Source organism: Equus caballus, unplaced genomic scaffold (assembly GCF_041296265.1).
Source record: "Equus caballus isolate H_3958 breed thoroughbred unplaced genomic scaffold, TB-T2T haplotype1-0000340, whole genome shotgun sequence".
NCBI lineage: Eukaryota > Metazoa > Chordata > Mammalia > Perissodactyla > Equidae > Equus > Equus caballus.
This window is the reverse complement of record NW_027221872.1, coordinates 139,787-162,156: the sequence shown is the minus strand read 5'-3', so window position 1 is coordinate 162,156 and position 22,370 is coordinate 139,787. Positions and strand designations below refer to the sequence as shown.

Here is a 22,370-nt window from a genome sequence, read left to right as displayed (position 1 = left end):
AGGGTTGCAGATGTACATCGGGGAGGGGAGGAGGGTGAGAATGGGGAAGTGATGGAGATTCTTGATCCCACATCTTGACTGCAGAAGCATTACAGATTCCATTGAATAAGACAAAATGGGACCCTAGTGGGGCACTACTACTAGAAACCAGGAGAGTGGCCAGCAGGGACTCACTGTGCAGAGAGGGAAGACCCCAAAAGAGCTGGGTATATTTCTGCTGCAAGTTTTCTCCCAAAGTCTTGACATACAGTAGCTGTTGACAAATGCTCAGCTGCTCTGGTTTGCCTGTGATGTCCCAGCCAGTTTAGGGGGCTGTGGTGTCTTGTACGTCAAGTGGCTGCAATGAATTCCCTGAAGACATCCGTTGGTTTTCTGAGCACATTTGTTTTGAAAATAGTCCTTCCTCCTTTTCTTTCTTCTCTAATATCTGGAAATCCATTCTCTTTTTTATTTGTCTTGCCAAGAATGCCTGGCCGTTAAGGCCAAGGAAAGAATGGCTGCTGGCCTCCATGTGATTGGTAGCAGAGTCTCCCCAGAGACAGGTCTCTGGTAGACGGAGGGAAACTTGCTCTCGTTGAAAATCAGAGTGTGATAATGCGGGGAGGAACATGTTCTTGGCAGGAGCCTGACAACAAGAGAATTCTGAAATTGACAGACTTGAATGGTCAGTGCCTCTGACTGTTGGGACATAAGTGGACAACCCACCAGGGCTATCTGGAGATGAGTTCTCTGGAACAGACTTCAATAAGATGGAAACCGATTTAGATTGAGTCACAGTTAAAGGGTGGTCTGTCGGTGGTGAGACAGACAGGCTTGGTGCTGTGTGATGACAAACCAGTGAATCATTGGGATTCATTATCTGGGACAAATTTGGTAAGGCGTTAATATCTTGGGAAAGGGTGCGGTCAAGAGAGAAGATCGTATTCAGAGACAGAGTGGCCTCTGGTTGGAGAATAGGCCCTGTTGCCTGGGTGTCATGTGGTGGGAGAGGGGGAAGGGCAAGGGGTTGGGGTGGGGAATGGTCTGCTGGGAAGTTGGACTCCAAGGGAGGAAAAGGCTCTGGTGGCATAGAGTGACCCGGTGGTGAGGGTGAAAGAAAGTCAGCTAAGGGTGTCATTGGGTTAGGTGAGAGGACGGAGGGGTGCGGTGGGGAAGGGTCAGGTGGAGGGGATGGTGTTAGGTCTCCTGGAGGGACTTCTGAGAAGGCGGAGGACAGAGTGAATGATGACTCAGTCCCAGAAGCTGTGGAAGCCAGAGAGGACACAGAGGCAGTATCATCTTCCAGGTCCTCCAGGAACAGCAGCCGATTGACCTCCATGGTTGTGTTATTACACACCTCACAGGAGGGGTCTGGACATAGCAGTTGACGAAAGCAGGTGGTATCGTGATACTGGCCCCGGGGACTGAAGGAGACAGGATATACATAGCTGCAGCCAGGACCAGAACAAATATATGGGGCCCTGGCAGGTCTGACAGAGTTAGGGGCACCCATTGCATACTGTCCTTTCACATCCCCCCACTTCCTTGAGCTCACAATCTATGTTATTTCCTTCTCCCTAAGACTTTCACAATCTGGATTTCAAAATCTGAGGATTTTCCCTCCCTTATCAATCTCACGTTTCACTGAGGCCCTAGAAATTCTTAGACCCTGCTAAGAAGCGGGATACAGGAAAGAAGGATTGTATTTAGTCACCTTTGCAGCAGAGAAAGCACCTTCCTTGCCTCCTCTGCTTCACTCTGGCAAGCTCTCCAACCTGGGAAACCAGGAAAGTGATGAAGACAGAAGCAAAGAGATATTTTAGGAGGCAGAGTAGAATGTCCTGTATGGTACCCTTGGTAGATTGGACTTGGAGAGCTCCAAGAATTGGGATTCAAGATCACACGGTTAATGATAATAATAAAGCTCACGTATGTATGTTGCTTTATCATTCACAAAGGGCTTTCATTCATATATGTATGTCATCCTATGTGAGGCTCAAAAACACCATGTGAGGAACATAGGTCACTGGTTACTTCAAGGAAGAATCTGATCATCCAGGAAGTCAAAGTACTTTCACAAGGTCAGGAGACAGAAGTTCTGACTCTTGACATCTCATATGGCCACTTATTGGGAAACGCCCATTGCCCAGGTCCATCACTGCTTCATGCCCAGATGTGGGCAGAGCAGGAATCTGAGAAGTGTTTCAGATTCTGACTGCTTTCCCATGATCCTCTCCTCTGAGGGCTCTGTTTTCTGAGAGGGACTGTATCTAGTGACTGACATCCTCAGAGACCATGGACCTGGGACCTTATGGAGAGGACAGGAAAGGTCACCCTTGGAGAGCTCAGGTGGGATAGGTAGAAGCTTACCACTTGGTGTTCCACCTTTTCTTCTCCTCTTGGCTCTGCCCTGACACTGAGAACAAAAAGAAAAGAAGGAAGGGCTGGGACTCATTGGTCTCACTTCTCTGTTTAGGAAAGTCAGATATTTGTTATCCAAGAATAATATGACTCTCTATTTTAATTCCTATAATTTTGCATTCCTTCCTTTTATTAATTTTTAAAGGTGATAAAATACTTTCAGTTTTTCCTGCTTTGAAAACCTTGAAGGAGGATTTTTGGCTAGAGTCCACACTTGATGTTCTCAGTCAGAAGTCCTCTGCTCAAGGAGGGCATAGACTCTGAGGCCCACAGTCACATCTGTGCTTCCTCAGATAGGCCCCTGTATCCTGGAACAGAGCTCACACTCCAGTGTCTGCTCAGAGACTCAGCTCTGTTCTCCTGATCTGCCCAACACGAAGGAAGGCTTGGCAAGTGGCGCCTGACATGGCAAGATGACTCATGATCAAGTGCTGGGAACGGTGTTCTCCTACACAGATCTGAAATGCTAAATAACTGAATCAAGGACTACAGAATCACTGTTTGGGATTTTATTTGGGAACCTACCAGCACACCCAGATGGTCTGTGAGCTTTAAATGGAATCCTTAGTCCTCCCTGAAGCCCTAGTTCTGCCTGTTCTCTTCCCCTAAAAGAGCAATGGTCTGTCCTCTCCTCAGACTTCCCATTTTAGGTGTCTCTCTGGCCCAGCCAAACTCATTTAAAAATGTGAGAAAGGGAACAGGAAAATAAAGAATTATCCTTTGAGGAGCGACTTTTGGTTCCAGCTCCAACACTTAAAGATCTTGGGAGTCTTTACTACGGTCCTTAGGAGAAGCAAAAGCTGAGCAAACTGAAAATCAATGGCTTTTCTTGAAGTCACCAGAGAATTGAGGTTGCAGGGCAAACTACTACCCCAAATCTTCAGAGAGGGTGAATGCAGAGAATCACAGTTAAGATCAGCTTACCTGGAGCAGAAGCCACTAGAGCCATAAACTGGTAGAAACACGTAAAAGACACTGACAAACTGCTGAGGATGCATGTGGGCTAGCATGAAAGTGAGAAACTCCTGGAGGACCATTTAAGGGGAGGCCCCACTTACTCGTGAGTTTTACTTCCAGGAACCCTACTAAGTTTTCACAGTGAAGAACCATGAAGAAACTCTGATGTTTCTGGCATGGGAGGGTGGGGGAGAAAGGTTACCATTTTGAAACGACTTTGAAATATCCCCTGAGTGTGCTCCGTAATAGAAGCCTCCTCAGCAGGGGAAAAGAGTACCAAGCCTTATCCCACGTGGGTGAAGGGCAATTACCCAACTGCAGCCCTCTGTAGCCTTCCTGTCTCATCTAAAGAGTTCAAAGAAAAGAAAAAAAAGCTTAGAAACACTTGTGAAGGTCACAACCCAGGGACACAGGCCCACTAAAAGATTTAATTATATCCCCTCCCTTAACACCTTCCCACCGCGTCCCCAGGGCTGCAGTATAGTGATGGGATCATAGCTGAAAGAGTTGCAAGGCATAGGCTCTGTTTAAGGAGGAGAGTTAGGGGAACCTAAAGACACAAGAAACACAAAAACAAGGACACTAGAGGAAATTGAAGCCTCTGACATGCACAGCTACGGTAAATATTAAACACAGCCCAACACCTAGCCAGATGAGCATAAAACTTCACACTAAAGGTTTATTTATTTCAGTTCCTATTTCCTAATACAGCATGTCTGGCTTTCAACCAAAAATTACAAGGCATGCTAAAAGGCAAGAAAAAATAGTCTAAACAGACAAAGCAAGTATCAGATCCACATTCACATTGACACAGGTTTTGGAAGTATCACACATAGAATCCAAAATAACCATGATTAGTATGTTAAGGGCTCTGATGGAAAAAATAGATGGCACACAAGAACAGATGAGGAATGTCAACAGACAGAGGGAAATTCTAAGAAAGAATCAAAAAGGAATGTTAGAAACCAAAAACACTACAAGAAATGGAGAAGGCCTGTGATTGGCTCATCTGTAGATTGCATACGGCCAAGGAAGGAATATGTGAGTTTGAATATATGTCAATAGAAACTTTGCAAACTGAAATTCACAGAGAAAAAGAAAAAAAATTTTAAAGCCCAGACTATCCAAGAACTGTGAGACAGTTTCAAAATATGTAGCATGTGTAATTGGCATACCAGAAGGAGAAAAGAGAAAGAACAGAGTAGAAAAATATTTGAAGTAATAATGGCCAAGGATGTTCCAAAATTAATGACAGGTTAACGATAGATTGTAGAAGCTCAGAAAAGACCCCAACAAGATAAATACTAAAAAAGTCTATACTTGGACATATCGTCTTCAAACTGTAGGAAACCAAAAGATAAATCTTGAAAGAATCCAGAGGAAAATAAACACCCTACATCTAGAAGAACAAGGATGAGAATTGTGGGATTCTCATCATAAACCATGCAAGCAAGAAGAGAGTGAAATATTTAAAGTGTTGAAAGAAGAAAAAACACCACCCACCTAGAATTTTATATCTAGTGAGATTATCATTCAAAAGTGAAGGAGAAATAAAACCTTTCTCAGACAAACAAAAACTGAGGGAATTCATCAGCAGCAGACCTGCTCTGCAATAAATATTTTTTAAAAGTTCCTCAGGGAGAAGGAAAATGATAACTTGGATCTTGATTAAAAAGAGGAAGAGAAGGAATAAATTAAGGTAAAATGAAACTTTTATTTTTCTTATTCTCAATTGAGCTAATAATAATAGTGACAATGTATTGGGTGATTATAGTATATGGATAAGTGAAAGGAATGAAAACAATGTTACAGAGGACTTACATTTCTTATAAACGTATATTACAAACTCTACAGCAACCACTGAAATTTTTTTAAAGAACAATTGATATAGTAAGAGATGAGAGAAAATGGAATCATAGAAAATGCTTGTCTAAAACCAGAAAACGCAGAAAAAGAGAAGAAAAAAGAATAGATATAATGAATAGTAAACAGTTATAGACATTGTAGGTATGAGTCCTACCGTATTTTAAAAAAATCGCTAAATATAAATCGTGTAAATTCACCAATTAAAAAACAGAGACTGTCAGTGGATAAAAAAACAAGACCCAATTAAATGTTGTATACAAAATGCCCACTTTAAAAATAAAGATACAGATAGATTACAAATAAAGACAGAGAAAAATGTACCCTGCTAACACTAACCAAAAGAAAACAGGAGTAACTATATTAATTTCAGACAAAGCAGACTTCAGAACAAGGAAAACTATCAGGGATAAAGAGGGGTATTACATAACCATAAAGGGTCCATGCTCCAACAAGACACACAGTCCTCAACATGTATACATCGAACAACATAGTGTCAAAATATGAGGCAAAAACTGGTAGAACTGCAAAGAGAAATAGTTGAATCCATTGTTATGCTTGGAGATTTCACCCTCTCTCTCAGAAATGGACAGATTCAGCAGGCAGAAAATCAGTATAGATGCAGTCGACCTGAACAGCACCATCAGTCAACGTGATCTAATTGACATTTTGTAGAGTACTTCATCCGATAATACACATTCTTCTCAAACTCTCATGGAACATTCACCAAGATAGACCACTTTCTTGGCCACAAAACACACTTTAATAATAAATAAAATAATAATAATAATAAAATAAATAGAGATTGGACAAAGTATGTTTTCAGACCATAATGGAATTAAACTAGGAATCAATTACAGAAGGATAGCTGGAAATCCTAAAATGTCTGGAGATTAAACAACATGCTACTAAACACATTGGTCAAGGAAGAAGTCTCAAAGTATTTTAAGCTAAATGAAAATTAAAATAGAACATATTAAAATTTATAAGGTATAGCAAAAGCAGTACTTAGGGAGAAATTGATAGCATTGAATGCATCTATTTGAAAAGAAAGATTTGATATTTCTGAGGGACCTGATTTACTTACCTGATTGATGTCTCTCTCTTTCCGAAATTTTGGGAAACATGGACTCCTCTTTAGGTAGCAGAGTGACAGAAGAAGGAGCCCCACCCCACACAGGAAGGCAGGGATGGGAATACCTAGGAACTCAAGCTGGAGCTCAGCCGTGGTGCATTAACATTCCTCAGACAAAGAGGGTGATCTGCATCACCAGAAGTGCACTGCCACCTCAGGCAGCTGGGCGTTAAGAGTGCACATTCTAGACTAGAGTTCCAGGCCCACGTCACAGAGCTTTAGCATAGACACCAAAGGTTCTTGATGGTCGGGGAGGGGAAAACACAGAAGTGATGAACCCACAACCCTTCCCCCACCATCCAGGCCAGCAAATCAGTCCACCCCTGAGGCCCTTTAGATCCTTCCAACTTACCTTCCAACTCCACATATTCACCATAGCATATATTTCACCTTGGTGAAATTTTCTATTTATTCTGTTACCCAGCTATTACCTAAGAGCCTTTTATTGCTTGGTGATCTCCTTTTGGACCCCCACGTCATCTTTGAAAGTCGGTCCTGTGCCCAGGGATTTACATCCCCAAGATCTACTCGGCCTTCAACTAAAACTTCCCCTCATACATAATGTGTTTTTACCTGTATGAAACCAGAAATACACTCAGCAGCAGCCCCACCTCCCCTTATCTCCTCAAAAGAATCCACTATCACCAAAAAGCATGAGAGAACAGAGTAGCCTGTATCAACCAACAGAAAGCATGAGAAAGAGGGCCACAAGGGCGTGGCACATCCGTGGACCCAGGGCAAACAACTTGAAAATGTTTGGTAGTTCTTCTTTTCCCCGAATCCCTCTTAGGCTAGTCAGCCTCTAAAGGTTCTCAAATCTGGCCCCCTCCACCCATACGGTGTCTCACCCTGCTGCTCCCTCTTTTTCTCTGCCAAATCCCCTCCTCCCAGCAAAATTTTAAACTTTTCCATTATTTTACAGAGCAATTGTGCTGGACCATGACCTGCAAGGTCAAACTCATCTTGATTTAGGGACTAGGCTTCTCTTTAGCATAACTTCTAGTGAGCACAGTTGTAATCATATTTGACAGTACCTTTAGATTTTTTTGGAATCACACCTATGGTTACTTCTTCCATGAAAGGTTTTATGATTTTTTTCCCCATCTACTTTCTATCTTTTCCCCAAAATTCCCATTGACATCTCTACCTTTTTAAACAATAATGTCATTTTTGTTGATGGTGTATATATATTTATTTCATCTCTCCCCACGCTAGCTAGTCATTTAATAGGTATAACTTTTACAGCTTCATTGTTTAGTGCTAAACTGCTGGAATGAAGCCCTGTGTCATGTCCTCCCTTTGCCTGCCCGCATTCCCTCGCTGAGTCTGATGAATCTATCTTGGCCGCAGACACCCAATCCTTTCCCTCCCATGTGAGAGGGTTTACCAGTAATGACAGCTCCTTTCTTTCCCTGTCTTCTCCCTCATCCACAGCTTCACCATCGTCTCTACCCAAAAGGAAGGTACACTTCAAGCCCACCCCTCTCATGTACCCTCCCTCGACTGCAGGAGGTCTCTGTTCAGACAAATCCCTCTATGTATCTTTGCTTCTCTGGCATTGTTTTTTTTATAGCAAGTCTGGTCCTGACTGCCCCTAAGGTCCCCAGGACTCATGATTGTAAAGTCATCCTTTAAAGTCTGAGCAAGATAAGCTCCACCAACAATAGTTTCAGGTGGGGCCGCCCCCGTGGTCGAGTGGTTAAGTTTGCACACTCCGCTTTGGTGGCCCAGCATTTCGCCGGTTTGGATCCCGGGCGCGGACATGGCACATTCATGGACATCCGTGTGTGTGTGTGTGTGTGTGTGTGTGTGTGTGTGTGCTGATATAGAGAGAAAGGGGAGGGAGGGAGCGGAGACAGAGACAAAATGGAGAGATATCGAAAATGGGTCAAAATACTAATGGGTACACCTGGATAAGGGGGGGGAAGGTTGTTTACCATCCATCCAACTTTTCCACAAGTTTATCTTTAAATAAATACATTTTAAAAATGGACTGTTGGCTGTTGTCCCAAATTTTGCCTAACCTTTGAAATTTCTGGCCTTTATTCCCGCACCTGCCATCGCTAGCCTACCCAGACCCCAGAAGTGTGCAATGGTGACTTTAAAACAGTTGTCGCAGGTTCTGTCCCAGGCAAGAAACCCTGGATCCTCTTTGCACATTTAAAGTGTGCTAACATTTCAACAGGGTTTCGCAAAATACTGGAAAAGAGCATCCCCCCCAAATTTTTTTTTAAAAAAATTATACATAATATAAAACAAGAACCAAAGGAAAGAACAAAATATTCAACATGTGTACAGCATGAAACCCTTAATTTCTTCCTTATCTGGTGCCACCGGGTCGTCCGTCTTCTGGGGTTTTGTGGTGTGAGTTGGTTTGCCGGCACTTCCTCTGCTCTGCTAGTCAGTTACCACTCCTGCACCGGATTTCCGTCTTCAAAAAATGTGTTGACATCTTTTGTCATATCTTCTCCCCTTCTTGTCATCCTCAAGGGCCTTATTCTTTTTAAATCCTTTACTTGTTTTGGCAGCTTTATTGAAATATAGTTCACATACTATACAACTTACCCATTTAAAGTGTATAATTCCATGATTTTTAGTATATTCACAGATGGGTGACCATCACCACAGTCAATTTTAAAGCATTTTCATGACTTCAAAAAGAAACTTCATAACCTTTAGCTGTCATGCCCCTGTCCTCTCATCCCCCCAGCCCTAAGCAACCACTAGTCTTCCTCTCTCTCTAGATTTCCCTGTTCTGGACATTTCGTATGAATGGAATCATATGAGGTTATTTGTGACTGGCCTCTTTCACTTCTGCATAATGTTGTCAGGGTTTGTGCATATTGTAGCATGTATCAGTAGTTTTTATTGCCAAAAAATATTACGTTGTGTGGATATACCATAATTTATTTACCCATTCGTCAGTTGATGGACGTTTAGGTTGTTTCCGTCTTTTGACCGTTATGAATAATACTGCTATGGACATTTGTGTACAAGTTCTTGTGTGGACATATGTTTTCATTTCTCTTGAGTGTATAGCTAGAAGTGGAATTTCTAGGTAATATGGTAATTCTGTGTTTAACTTTTGAGGAACTGCCAGACGGTTTTCCAAAACAGCTGCCCCATTTTTCATACCCACCAGCAGCATAGAAGGGTTTCAGTTTCTCGGCCTTCTAACACTTGCTATTATCTAACTTTTTGATTCTAGCCATCCTGTGTGTGAAGTGCTATCTCACAGTGGTTTTGATTTGCATTTCCCTGGTGACTAATGATGTGGAGCATCTTTTCATGTAATATTTTACTTTTGGGGAAGGAGAGGAGATAAAAAAGTGTTTGATCTCCTGTGTTTAACTCATCATACAGTAGCTCGTTTTAAATGTATTACAGGAAAGAAACTTTCTTCTAAATCTTTGAAAACACTTGCATGGTGATGTGAAGTCCTTATCACATGTACAGTTTTCTCCTTCTGTGCTCTCTACGTGCTGCAGTCACTGTGTGACTGAGGGACTGCAACACCGTGCACTGCATTTGCTTAGGAAGATTCCTTTCTGCGTGGGGTGGAGGGAGGAGTTAACTCAGTGACTTCTCAGGCTTGACTACAGGGCTGAGCAGAACTGATGGCCAGAGCATCTGAAGCTCAGTGCATTTCCTCCCCATGGCTCTGTCCATCTGTTTTGGGTCAGTGAGCTCCACAGGTAGTAAATGTCAAAGAAACGTGAGAGCTGTGACATGGGCACAAAGCATACACCTGAGAGACGGATGTCAGGATGTTCCCATGGGCTTTTGCCCCTTAACCGTAGTGTAGGAGACGGGCCGTATCACACGTGCCAGATGATGACTGTGAAAGTGGGGTAGGGGTACATGGGAAGTTCCACTGCTCTCGTGCTTGTTTAAACATTTCTGTAATAGAAGCTTAAAATAATGAAAGAAGCTGAGTGCCTCCTAAAGAGAGGGAGGGGACGAGAGGATACCTGGCAAGGGGGCTCAGTCCGTCAAGACGAGGGTTTAGCTCTCTCAATAAGGACATTTCAGGAAGTGTAATCATTGAGGTTAGGAAGGAAACCTCTTTTCATATAACAGGAAAGAAGGAAAGGAGGAACGGGAAAAGGTTTTTGTGAAGGTTTATTGACGGAAAGTTCCTGTCTCATGACTTCTAGTTCCTCTGTGATCAGTGGTCCAGCACATCTACTGAGCAAATGGAGACAGCCTAAATTTGAGGAAAGTGGAGGAGATTTGAAATACGTTTGAGTGTCCCTGGAGAGAGAATGGAATAAGGAAACAGCGACCTAAGCTCCATTTGTCTTGTTCTCATGTTAGTAAGCATGGGATAATTCTTTGTGGAATGAGTGAGTGATTTCCAGCTAGTACTGGGGCTGAATTTACTGTGGCATCGGTAGACTCCATTGTGAGATTTAATCCAATAGTGATCAATTAGTTATAGGAAGGCATTTCTGGGAAAGGCAGAGAGATGGGATTTTGCCAGACAGGAAGGATTAAAAGGGATTGGATGGGGCCCATTAGTAGCGGAGCTTTTTAAATGTTGGTTAGCTGACAGACCATCGAGTCTACCCCGGAGAGGGAGGAAATGTAAACAAGAGCTTGACCGACAGACAAGGAGTAAGTGGAAAAATGAAGGGCCTGGAGTTGAAAAGTTAACAAGGGGCATATGAATCAGAAGAATGAGAGACGAGGCCAAGGGGTGGAATGTCCGACTGTAATAATCTGGATGGCTGAAGTGTTCCTGGTGATAAGCTCTGGAGTGTGGCAGTAACTACACTGGAATGGAAGTAAAGGACCCTAAGATGAGATGATGTAGAAACTGAGAGGCTGGTCTTTGGCTGGTCTATCCACATCGATGGTAGAGCCCTCCATGGCCTCCTCACCTCTTCAAGTCTCCCGCCCTGGGCCCCATCCCCCTCCCAGGACCTCCACAGAATCTGCATTCTTTCTTTGACCTCAAGTTTCAGACATTGTGGGTTCAATGGCATAACTCTGGACAAGAAGATACAAGTGTGGAGTGAGAGAGGCTGTAGTGGACACCGGTTTTGTTTTTGGTTTTCGTTTTAACACCTAGCATTCACAAGCCTTTCTGGGAAAACTACCTCCAGTGCCCTCTGGGATACTCACCCCATTTGTGTAGTGTGTGTGTGTGTGTGTGTGTGTGTGTGTGCGAGCGTGCGTGTTTGGTTTTGTTACAATAGTTACCATTATACTTGTATCTTTTCTAATGTCCTCAAATTCCTTTCCCTTACTCGGAGTCTTATTTCGTTTGTCACCTATATCTTGACCCCCTCTTATTACTTATAGAACAATCATTTTATTCTATTTTTCCCTTTTTCTCCTCCCTTCCATTTTTAAAATCATGTTGTTTTTAGAAAACAAAATTGGTATTTTATTTTTCCACCCTTGTAGCCATCTTTATTTTACTTAGACGTCTACAACTTAATGTATTTAATGCTCACCATCATAATGCTTTTTGAATTTTGCCCCAGTTGACACTCAGCCAATTTTTGAGTCCCAGTCTGTCTAAGTGGAGTTGCCTTTCCTCCAAACCCCTATTGTAAGGGTGGGTATGTGTGTAGTCCATGGTGAGACCCCCATATATCTGTAACCTGGTGCACAGTCTGGGACTCACCTCTGGTTCATGAGCTGCAGGTGTTCTGGGGGAGACCAGCCATGGCTCCACCAAGGCCGTGAATATCAGAGGCGGCACTTCCATCCCGATAGGTGAACTGTACACACTAAGGGCAAGATCTTGTATATTCCTATTAAGCATAGATGGAAGGAAGGCAGCAAGATCACCTTCCCCAAAGAGGGGGATGCCATGCCTGACGACCTCCCTGCAGATATTGTTTAGTATTCAAAGAACAGCCCAGTGCCTTTTTGGAATAAGGCATCAGTGTGCTGTGCAGTGCCTGGATCAGCCTCAAGGTGGTGATGCCTGGATCAGATTGAGGAGGGGGCGGGGGGGAACAGGACAGGGTCACCATATGGATGATGAGGCATAAAGCTTTGTTCTACCAGCAAGGTCCTTCTTTCCCCTCTTCATTTTTTCTTCCCTCCTCGCTTACTCCAAGTCATCTTTTCCTTACTCTCAGCTTTATTTTATCCTGGGAGGTAGGTGGCTACCTGGTCAACATTGTTACTACTGGCAGCTGAGTGATGCTTTTGCTCTGCAACAAAATATCATTTGGCAGTCTGAAGAAATACCTAGAGGGGAACCACTTCCCCCAGGTGCCTTTCCAGTAGGGAAACCTCAATGTAAAGTTTAAAGTATTCTTCCCTAACACATTAATATGACTCGCATGACAGATTCTTAAGGCGCGTCTGTGCTGTTCCTAGCCCCTCCCCCACCAGCCCAGGATCCACTGCAGCAATACCCTCCCCCACCCCCCAAATCCCATTCAGGGTTCACCCACCTGTGGGGTCCTCTGGTCACTGACCTCTAAATCATGATGAAGCCACTGTTTTTTCTTCATTGTTGTTTTATGAATTGCATACCTATTCTTGACCCTCTTCGGATAGAGAACACCTGTCTTCCCTACTCTCTGAAGGATGTAAAACATTCAGTGAGCGGAAGGTGTGGGCTGCTCTACACTTTCGTTAAGGCTAAGCGAAGAGGCAGGAGGCAGAGCCCACCTCCTCAAACTTCAACAGGGAGGAAATGGGCTTTTGGGGGCACGTGATATCTCTTTGTCAACAAGAGCTCCAGAGCACTGGTGACCTTTTAGAAGCCAGAGGAAGCAATCAGTAAGAGCTGAACTCACTCCTCCTTTTCCCTAAGCACAAGCCCTGAGTTACCTGAAACCCATGCCCCCAACACAGGACACAGAAAAGACATCACTATTATTAGAGAATCATTTATTGGGGAGAATTAATATTCTCCACAAGAAGGAAATATTTTGCGGTGGGAAATTTTCCGCTCTCGAAACGCTGGAAAAGCGTTTTCTGTTGACATAGAGACAGATCCCTAAACATAGTGCCTTTAGCAGTGGTGAGAACAGCTGGAGGCCCCTGGGCCGGCTTGATGCCTGCAGGTGGAGCTCGGATGGGGCACATGCTCCCTGCGGGGCACAGATAAGGGACGCTTCTGATCCAATAGCTGATCTTTAAACGCCATGACTTTCTGAGGGTGTCTGTTCTGGTCTCTGATCCGTCTAGAACATGTAGGATAATTCTGGCCAGCAAAGACAACTTCTTGGTGGCAGGACTTGGTGCTTGGCACTTTACAGGAGGGAGCCCTGTAGTTGGAAGGATGCCCCTGGACGGGCTCTGCCTGGGCCTGCTCTTCTGCCTTCTGGTCAGTTTTCACAAACTTCCTCAGGGAAGGAAGGGGCTCTTGAGGGCGGGTGACCTCTGCTGCACACTGCTGCCCCAGTTTCTCCACTGGGAACTTCCCAGGGACCGTCCTGGTCTTCTGAGCCGTGGTGGTCCCAGTAACGGCAGCTCTCCCTTTAACCAGGCCTCTGCTCTGTGCAGATGATATGGGGCTGCCCTTTTCCTGGGGATGTTCTTGGTTTTTGCCTTTTGTCCCAGGACGAAGCCATTGAAAAATGTGGTTCATCTTTTTTCTGAACAGACTTTCAGGAGGAGGCTGTGCCTTCTGTGATGAGGTCTGGGAAGACTTGCTCCCACGCGTCTCCTCTGATGCTGTGATCTGAGTAGGGAAACTCTTTCTTGTAGGTTGGGATGTCCCCAACCCTGCATCCCCTCCACCAAGCTCTTCTTTGTTGGTGCCCGGGGGGCTCACTCTCATTGTAGCTGGTGGGAATTTCTTATCCTCGTACCTCTTTCGGTCTTTCTTAGGGATCCAAGGCTCCTGCCGCTGCTGCCTGCTGATCCCAGTGTCCTCCAGATGGACATGCAGCACCTGGGAAGCTCCCATGTCCCCACTGGAGACACCTCAGGCATGAGTCAGTGAGGCCTTGCAAGTCAAGCTCTCTGAGGCAGGGGACCTGTCAGTGTGTTGGCCTTGGACCTGGCTCTGATTCCTCTTCTCTAGTTTCGACTTTAATTCCCTAAACAGATGTTCCTTAAGATCCGATGACTTCGGGTCTTGGGGAACTTGTCTTTTTGGTGCAGGGCTTTCAATGGTCCCAATAATTTCTATTTTACTGTGATTCTCACGTATCCTTTGGGAGCTTCCTGGCTTGCTGGTTGTCAACACATTACCAGTTTTTGACTGCAGAGCGTTGAGCTCCTTGGCCCTGAATATGTCCCTGGCCGTGCTGTGCACGGAAAAGGGTTCCGACTTCATCTTTTTGTCCTGTCGCCCTTCTCTTCTATCACTGGGACTCACTCTCTCATCCTTTGTCTCATGTTTGGCACCAGCTTGCCTTGCAGGCAGCTCTGGGGGGCATCTGTTGCCTAGCTGAGTAAATTTCTGACTCGCTTTGCCTGTGATGCCACATGTGACAGGCAGATGAGTCTGCCTGGCACCCTTACTCCTCTGAACAACCTCTGCAATCTCTTGGTTGATACCAGAGGGTGATTGCCTCGGCACCCCTTGTCCTTGCCTGCCCATAGGTGAAGTAGCAGGGCAAAGACGATCCAGGACCAGGGCTGAATTTGTTGTTTCCGCTTTTTCTTGAAGAACAGATTTAGAGCTTCCTCTATGGGGCTCGAAGCCCTCGGATTTGGAGTCCACTTCCAAAGTTGGGTTATTTGAGGGGGGACAGTAGAAATAGGTCAAGGACTGGGATGCAGCATCTTCCAATTTAAACGCCTGTATGGATTCAAGGACCCTGCAGGGAAGGCCCCACTCCATTCTCATACGAAAGCTTTTAATATGGGTTTCCATCATCTGTTGTGCGCTGGAATCAATGAAGCAAAGCTCCTGGAAGGTATTCATGGAGGAGTCCCCACCCACTGAAGGTGGCAAACTCCTCTGTGTTATTTGGGTGCGGGATTTGTCAGAAAGCAGCAATGTCTGCTTGCTGGCATGCCATGAACTGCGCACCGTCCCAGGGAGCCGAGCCTCACTGATTTCCTCAAACTTCTTGCTCAAATGTGCTTTCAGGACATTTTCAAGTTGTTTCTGATCTAGACTTTCCTCCAAGGCCCTTGAATTTTTCCCTGACAGACTTGCCACGTGACTATTTAGGTCTTTCTCAGAGTCATATGCCGGATCCTTATCTGAAGAGCTCTCTGGGTCACTCAACAGATGAGCTTTTGGGCCGTTCTCTGGGCTATGTCCCTGATCCTTCCCCATCTCCTTCTCTACCTCAAGCAGTTCTGAACCCCTCTCATGGAAGCTTTTGGATTGGCTCAATCCAACATTTAGATCTTTGTTCACCGAGATCCGTGAGAGTCCACGATTGCTCTCTGACTTAGCTATCTCTGAGAAATCTCTTGGAGGCATCATCAGTGACAGACACTCACAGATCCTGCGGGGCAGGCCCCACCGGTGTTGGATGAGCCTCTTTCGAAGGTGATGTTCCAGTTTCTTCCTCAGCTCATCACTGAGAGGAAACTCTACGGGAAGGGTGGAGATGGAGGCATGGGCCTGGGAGGCCTGATGGTAAGGAAAGTTGGGAGCTGAAGAACAAAATTCTTCCTGAGATCTTTGGACTACAGAGGGGGAACCCCACAAACTTTCCTGTTGCTTCTGCAACACTTTCCATTCCAGTTGTTGAATTTCAGATGAGGTGAGAGACTCTGATTCATCCTGGGGTCTATGGTGACACACTCCACAGATCCTTATCTGGGGTAGAGGACCAGATGGTAGGATTGGGAGTGGGGATTTAAGGTGGGCCTGGGACTTGACCTGAGTGAGAGGTAGGGGCTGGGATTGGGGCAGGGTTTGAGGCAAGGGTTGGGGCTGGATCTCAGGCAAGGATGGAGGTGGGCGATGGAGAGGTACTGGGGATTCTTGGCCCGTGGAGGCATTTGAGATGGTATTGAAAAGGAAGATTGTGGTGCAGTCACTTGAGTCACGGATAGCAGAGGGCAAGGACTCGCTGTGCAGAGATGGGAGACCCCAGAAGAGCTGCATACATTTTTCCTGTAAATGGTCCTCCAAGATTTTAGGATATGGGGGCTGCTCATGCATGTGCAGCTCCTTTGGTTTCCCTGCACTGCTCCAAAAAGGAAGGGAGAATGCTGAGTCACACTCATCAGCATTTGACTCTGACATTTTCCCCGAAGGATTTAGTTGGTGGCCTGGCCTAAGTTTTTTTGGAAAAGAACCCTTCTCCTTCTCCTTTTCCTTCCACATCAGGAAATCACTCCTCTTTCGGACTTGTCTCTCCAGGAGTGCCAGGACATGAGGGCTAAGAAATGAGAGGTTACCAGGCTCTATAAGGTTAGCTGTAGGGTGTCTCTCCAGAGAGGACTCTGAAGAATGGAGGGCAAGAAACTCTTGATTAAAATCACATGGTGCCAAGGTGGAAGGTGCTAAGAACAAGCCTTTGGCACAAGCTTGCCACCAGGATAATTCTGAAATTGACAGGCTTGAATGGTCAGTGCCTCTGATTGTTGGGACATAAGTGGACAACCCACCAGGGCTATCTGGAGATGAGTTCTCTGGAACAGACTTCAATAAGATGGAAACCGATTTAGATTGAGTCACAGTTAAAGGGTGGTCTGTCGGTGGTGAGACAGACAGGCTTGGTGCTGTGTGATGACAAGCCAGTGAATCAGTGGGATTGATTATCTGGGACAAATTTGGTAAGGGGTTAATATCTTGGGAAAGGGTGCGGTCAAGGGAGAAGATCGTATTCAGAGACAGAGTGGCCTCTGGTTGGAGAATAGGCCCCGTTGCCTGGGTGTCATGTGGTGGGAGAGGGGGAAGGGCAAGGGGTTGGGGTGGGGGACGGTCTGCTGGGAATTTGGACTCCAAGGGAGGAAAAGGCTCTGGTGGCATAGAGTGACCCGGTGGTGAGGGTGAAAGAAAGTCAGCTAAGGGTGTCATTGGGTTAGGTGAGAGGACGGAGGGGTGCGGTGGGGAAGGGTCAGGTGGAGGGGATGGTGTTAGGTCTCCTGGAGGGACTTCTGAGAAGGCGGAGGACAGAGTGAATGATGACTCAGTCCCAGAAGCTGTGGAAGCCATAGAGGACACAGAGGCGGTATCATCTTCCAGGTCCTCCAGGAGCCGATTGATCTCAGCAGTTGTGCTATTACACACCTCACAGGAGGGGTCTGGGCATAATAGTTGACGAAAGCGGGTGGTATCGAGAGGCCGGCCTAGGGGCCTGCGGGAGACAGGAAGTAGAAAACTGTAGCCAGGACCAGAACAAGGAAAGGAGGACCTGCTGGCCTGTCAGGGGAGGGGCCACCTGAAGCCTGCTGCCCCTTCACAATGCCCCACGTCTATGACTTCACCATACACTCAGCAGCCCTCACACCAAGGCCTTCATTCACATACCCGTTCCTATGGCAAACCCCTCCCATGACTACTGCAGGCTGTACTGAATCCCTGGAATTGCAGAGAACATGTTAAAGAGCGATCAGGAAAGAAAAGACTAGTCACCTTTTCAGAATAGAAATTAGCCTCCTTTTCTCCTCTGTTTCCCTCTGGTAATTTCTCCAACCTGGGAAACCAGAAGAGTGAATTACATGTAATAAAGGTAGAAGTGTAGGTGTTACACAGGAGTCCCTTTATGGGAGACCCTTGGGATATTAACGGGCTATTAACTCTGAAAGCCCCAAGAATCAGTAGATGTGGTCAAACGGTCAATGATAATATTAATAAGGTTCACATGTGTTTGTTGCTTCATTTATAAAGTACTGTCACATACATTATCCCATGGGATGTTCAAAACCACCATGTGAGGAACATAGGTCAATGGTTACCTCAAGGAGTCTGATCATCCAGGAAGTCAACGTAGTTTCACAAGGTCAGGAGACAGAAGTTCTGACTCTTGACGTCTCCCATGGCCACCCACTGGGCAACACCCATTGTCCAGGCCCATCACTGCTTCATGCCCAGAGCTGGGCAGAGCAGGAATCTGAGAAATGTCTCGGGTTCTGACTACCTTCCCATGAGCCTTTCCTCTGAGGCCTCTATCTTCTGAGAGGGACTCTATCTAATGACTGACATCCTCAGAGACCATGGACCTGGGACCTCATGGAGAGGACAGGAAGGGTCACCCTTGGAGAGCTCAGGTGGGATAGGTGGAACCTTACCACTTGATGTTCCACCTCTTCTTCTCCTCTTGGCTCTGCCCTGATGCTGAGAACAAAAAGAAAAGAATGAGGAGCGAGGACTTAGTTGGCTTGCTCCTCTCTCTAGGAAACTCAGATATTCATCCAAGATTAATGTCACTCTCTATTTTTATTACTAGCACTTTGTGTTCTTTCCCTTTCTGAATTTCTAAAGGTGATAAGATACTTTCAATTTTTCCTTCTTTGAAAAACTCGAAGGAGGATTTTTGGCTAGAGTCCACACTTGATGTTCTCAGTCAGAAGTCCTCTGCTCAAGGCGGGCATAGACTCTGAGGCCCACAGTCACATCTGTGCTTCCTCAGATGGGCCCCTGTATCCTGGGACAGAGCTCACACTCCAGTGTCTGCTCAGAGGCTCAGCCCTGCTCTCCTGATCTGCCCAATACAAAGGACGGTTTGGTCGAATGACGCCCGACATGGGAATGTGACTCATGATCCAGTGTTGGGAACAGTGTTCTCCTACACAGATCCCAAACTCTCTAAATAACCTAATGCAGGGCCGTGAAATCAGTGATGGGATTTTATCCAGGAATCCTCCACCACACCCAGATGGTCTGTGAGTTTTAAATGGGAAACAGTCCCAGCTGAACCCCTAGTCCTGCCTGGCCTAGTCCCCTAAAAGGATGATGTTCTATCCTCTATTCAGACTTGCCATCTTAGGAGTCTCTCTGGACCAACTCATTTAAAAATGTGGGACTAGAAATGGAAACAACAATAAAAAATCCCTGTTGGTGGCTTGCCCAGGGATCCTTACCTTTTGGTAGATTTTGGTTTTCCAGAAGGTTGGTAAAGATGGAATCCCCACCAGGAAGCACAGGAACAGAAGAAGCAACCACAACCCACACACGATGGTGAGGTTGTGGTCACTATCTAAGAATGTTGAGCAGATGCTCAAAAACAACTCAATATGGCTATTCAGAAATGAGAGAACATTCCATTGACTGAACTCCATTTTCTGAATCGCAAGGCTGCCTGAGGCAACTGAGCTCTGAGAGTGTCCACACTTGCCTATAATCCCAGGCCTGCATCACAGAGCACTGAAGAGTCACAAAGGGTTTCAGAGGGTGGGGGAGGGGACATGAAGAGGGTGTGCCCATGGCCCCTTCCCCCCACCAGCCCAGCTGATCTCTCCATCCATCCTGGGCCCTCCAGGTCCCTCTGCCCTACCCTGCCATCCTATTTTCCAACTCTGTCCGTTCATCATATCATACAATTACATTAATGGAATTTTCTGCCTGTTCCACCTGTACTCCAGATATTACCTGGGCCCCCTTTACTGTTTGGAGAGCTTGACTTTGGTTTCACCAATTCCACTGCCTCGAAAGTCTGAAATGCTCCCTGGAATTTTTTCTAGTACCCAGACATTTACACTCAGAATCATATATGTCCTCAAATCCATCTTTCCTTTAGAATGTTTTTGCCTTACATGAACCCTGATATAGAACTTAAAGTTCTTTACTCATTTGGTTTTGTGAATGTTGAATAACAAATTTTAGTTTTTTGCTTCAGTCAGCCTTTACCGTCTTCAGCCAGTGGGGCTGGCTCAAATAATTGAAATGAATGATTCATTATTCAACATTCACAAGACTAAAATCAGTACGGGCATACCTCACTTAATGAAAGGGACATGTTTTGAGAAATGCATCATTAGGCACTTTCACTGTTGTGTGAACATCACACAATGTACTTACACAAACCTAAGTGGTAGAGCCTACTACACACCCAGGCTATGTGGTGCTACCCCTATGGGACCACTGTCATATATGTGGTCCATTAGTGACCGAAACATCGTTAATATTGTTACATGGTGCGTGACTGTGGTGGATGACAATGACAAAATGGAGTACCATTTTCAAGGCTTCTAAAATGGAGCTGGGAGGCCATTAAGGAAGTGGGGCTTATGCTTGTACACCACATCCACCACCAGATGTTAACTGAACTTTTGAGCTTTACCTGACAGCAGAGGTCACATCTTGAAGTGTTTCCTCATTCCAAGAAGGGGCAGTCTGCCTAGGACCAACTATGTTCTGGCAAGTCAGCTCACCCCATGCCAGAACCAGTCATTAACTGTTCACTGTAGACCTTTGTAAGCCTGTGTCCTTTCCTTTTATCTACCCCTGCCTCCTTTGTCTTCCTAGGAGCACATTTGAGCTTCTACTCGAATCTACATCTCCTGAATTGCAGTTCTTGAGACCCCAAATAAACTTTTTGGTTCTTTTGCAGTTTATGCCTCTTATTTGCTGACTTTACATGGTGACAGAAGTGGGATCCCTAGCTACTGACCTTCAATTCTGGTGCCACTTCACAGACACAAGCAAGGTGCCTGCAAAGAATCTTTTGTGCTCTGTCGTCTCCTCCTGGTGGCTCTGGTTCCTGGTGGTAAGTCCTCCTGGGCCTGGACCTCCCATTTTTGGTAGAGGTCCAGACTCTTTATGTAGGCGTCCTTTGATAGTGGTTCTGGCCATCCTTCCATTGTCAGCTTTGTTAGAAACTTCTGTTTCTTTCACTCCTTTTTTGGGCCTTTGATCCTTTGGTAAGTTCATACAAATGAGAAATCCATTTTCTAAGAGGACCACCAAAGAACAGCCCCACTCTGGGACTCCTGCTGGTTTTGTCTTTAAAGAATACAGACCTTCTACATGTAGATTTTTGTCCCACTGGGCTCAGATTACTCAGGGTGATTTAAAGCTTCACTGGCCTAAATGGAGCTCCTTTGAAATTCCTAAATTGGTTTATCTGTGCACTCAATTGGAAAAAGCCTATCAAACCAAACAAATAAAATGGGAAACTTTTTAAAATTGGTATCTTGAGGCCTCTAAATGAAACACTGAAAAGGACACTTCCTTGCAAGCCATAACAATGTCATAACTAAGAATTTCAAATGATTAAATGTAAATGCCATCGATAAAAGAATATTAACTCCTCCTGTATTTGTCAGGGTTCTCTGGAGAACCAAGGAGATTATCTATATATATATAATATATATTAATATTGATATATAATAGAATATATACTCCATTGTATCTATATTTAAATTCATTTATTTAGTTCTATAAATTACATATATACACATAAAATTTATATATAAAAGAAACTTTGGCCTCGCCCCTAACTGCTTAAAAGAATTTAAGACAGAAGGCCTGTTCCAGGAAGGAGCTGTCAACGTAGGGAACTCTAGATGTGGTAGAGAAGAAGGTACCTAGCCGGGCCCATTTTACACAAGTTCTCTCTCATTTGTTTAGAGATGGCCCAGCAAACATTTGGTTTTCTGTCTCCTTGTGAATTGGCTTCCTCCTCTTTGAAGTCCCAAACCATGACCCCCAACCCCGCGCCTTTGTAAAATATCTAAACCCTAACCATAGACCTGGCAGACACGCTGTAGACTGAGCAGCAGCATGAAGACCAGGGTCAACCTGATGACATTGTGGGTGGGACTACTGGCTGTTTGTCCACATCCTTGTCCTGGGTGCCCAGGAAGGCAGTCACCCAGCAACTTGCAGTGAGGTGTGGCATGTGACTATGTTTCAGCCAATGCAATGGGAGTAGAAGTGGTGTGTGCCATTTCCAGGTTGGAACTTTTGAAAGCAGGTGTGTCTTCTCCGTGTTTCTTCTTTCTCCTTGTGCAGATTGGTTGCAGACAATGATACAGGCGTCAGGAATGGCAGAGCCAAGAGACGGGAATTCATGGGTGACTGACACACCCTGTGGAAGAGAACCACCTGCCCAACACGAAACCCACCTTGGCCTGTAAGGTAATCACACATAAATTTCTACTCTCTGGTTATTCTTTTTCGGGATCTGCTTGTTATTTTCTTAACTATTATGGAAATATTTCAAATATGCAGAAGAGT

General features: G+C 45.2%; 2 protein-coding genes across 51 annotated transcripts in view; one reads left to right on the top strand and one right to left on the bottom strand.

Annotated features, from left to right (window-relative positions):
* Positions 1 to 22,370, top strand: part of LOC138922045 (ral guanine nucleotide dissociation stimulator-like) — a 91,649-nt gene that overhangs the window by 37,544 nt on the left and 31,735 nt on the right. For all 50 annotated transcript variants that reach the window (XM_070258831.1, XM_070258828.1, XM_070258861.1 and 47 more), the window contains 2 exons: positions 20,743 to 20,898; positions 22,146 to 22,271. The gene's annotated coding sequence lies outside the window, so the exon portion shown is untranslated. The remainder of the gene's footprint in view (positions 1 to 20,742; positions 20,899 to 22,145; positions 22,272 to 22,370) is intronic.
* On the bottom strand, positions 13,200 to 19,547 carry LOC138922044 (spermatogenesis-associated protein 31D4-like). Its single transcript, XM_070258826.1, has 4 exons — positions 19,274 to 19,547; positions 18,482 to 18,527; positions 17,826 to 17,886; positions 13,200 to 17,547 (listed from the first exon to the last, which is right to left on the bottom strand). Exons 1-4 carry the CDS (start codon positions 19,469 to 19,471, stop codon positions 14,259 to 14,261), a joined length of 3,594 nt encoding a protein of 1,197 aa, XP_070114927.1. The 5' UTR covers positions 19,472 to 19,547; the 3' UTR covers positions 13,200 to 14,258.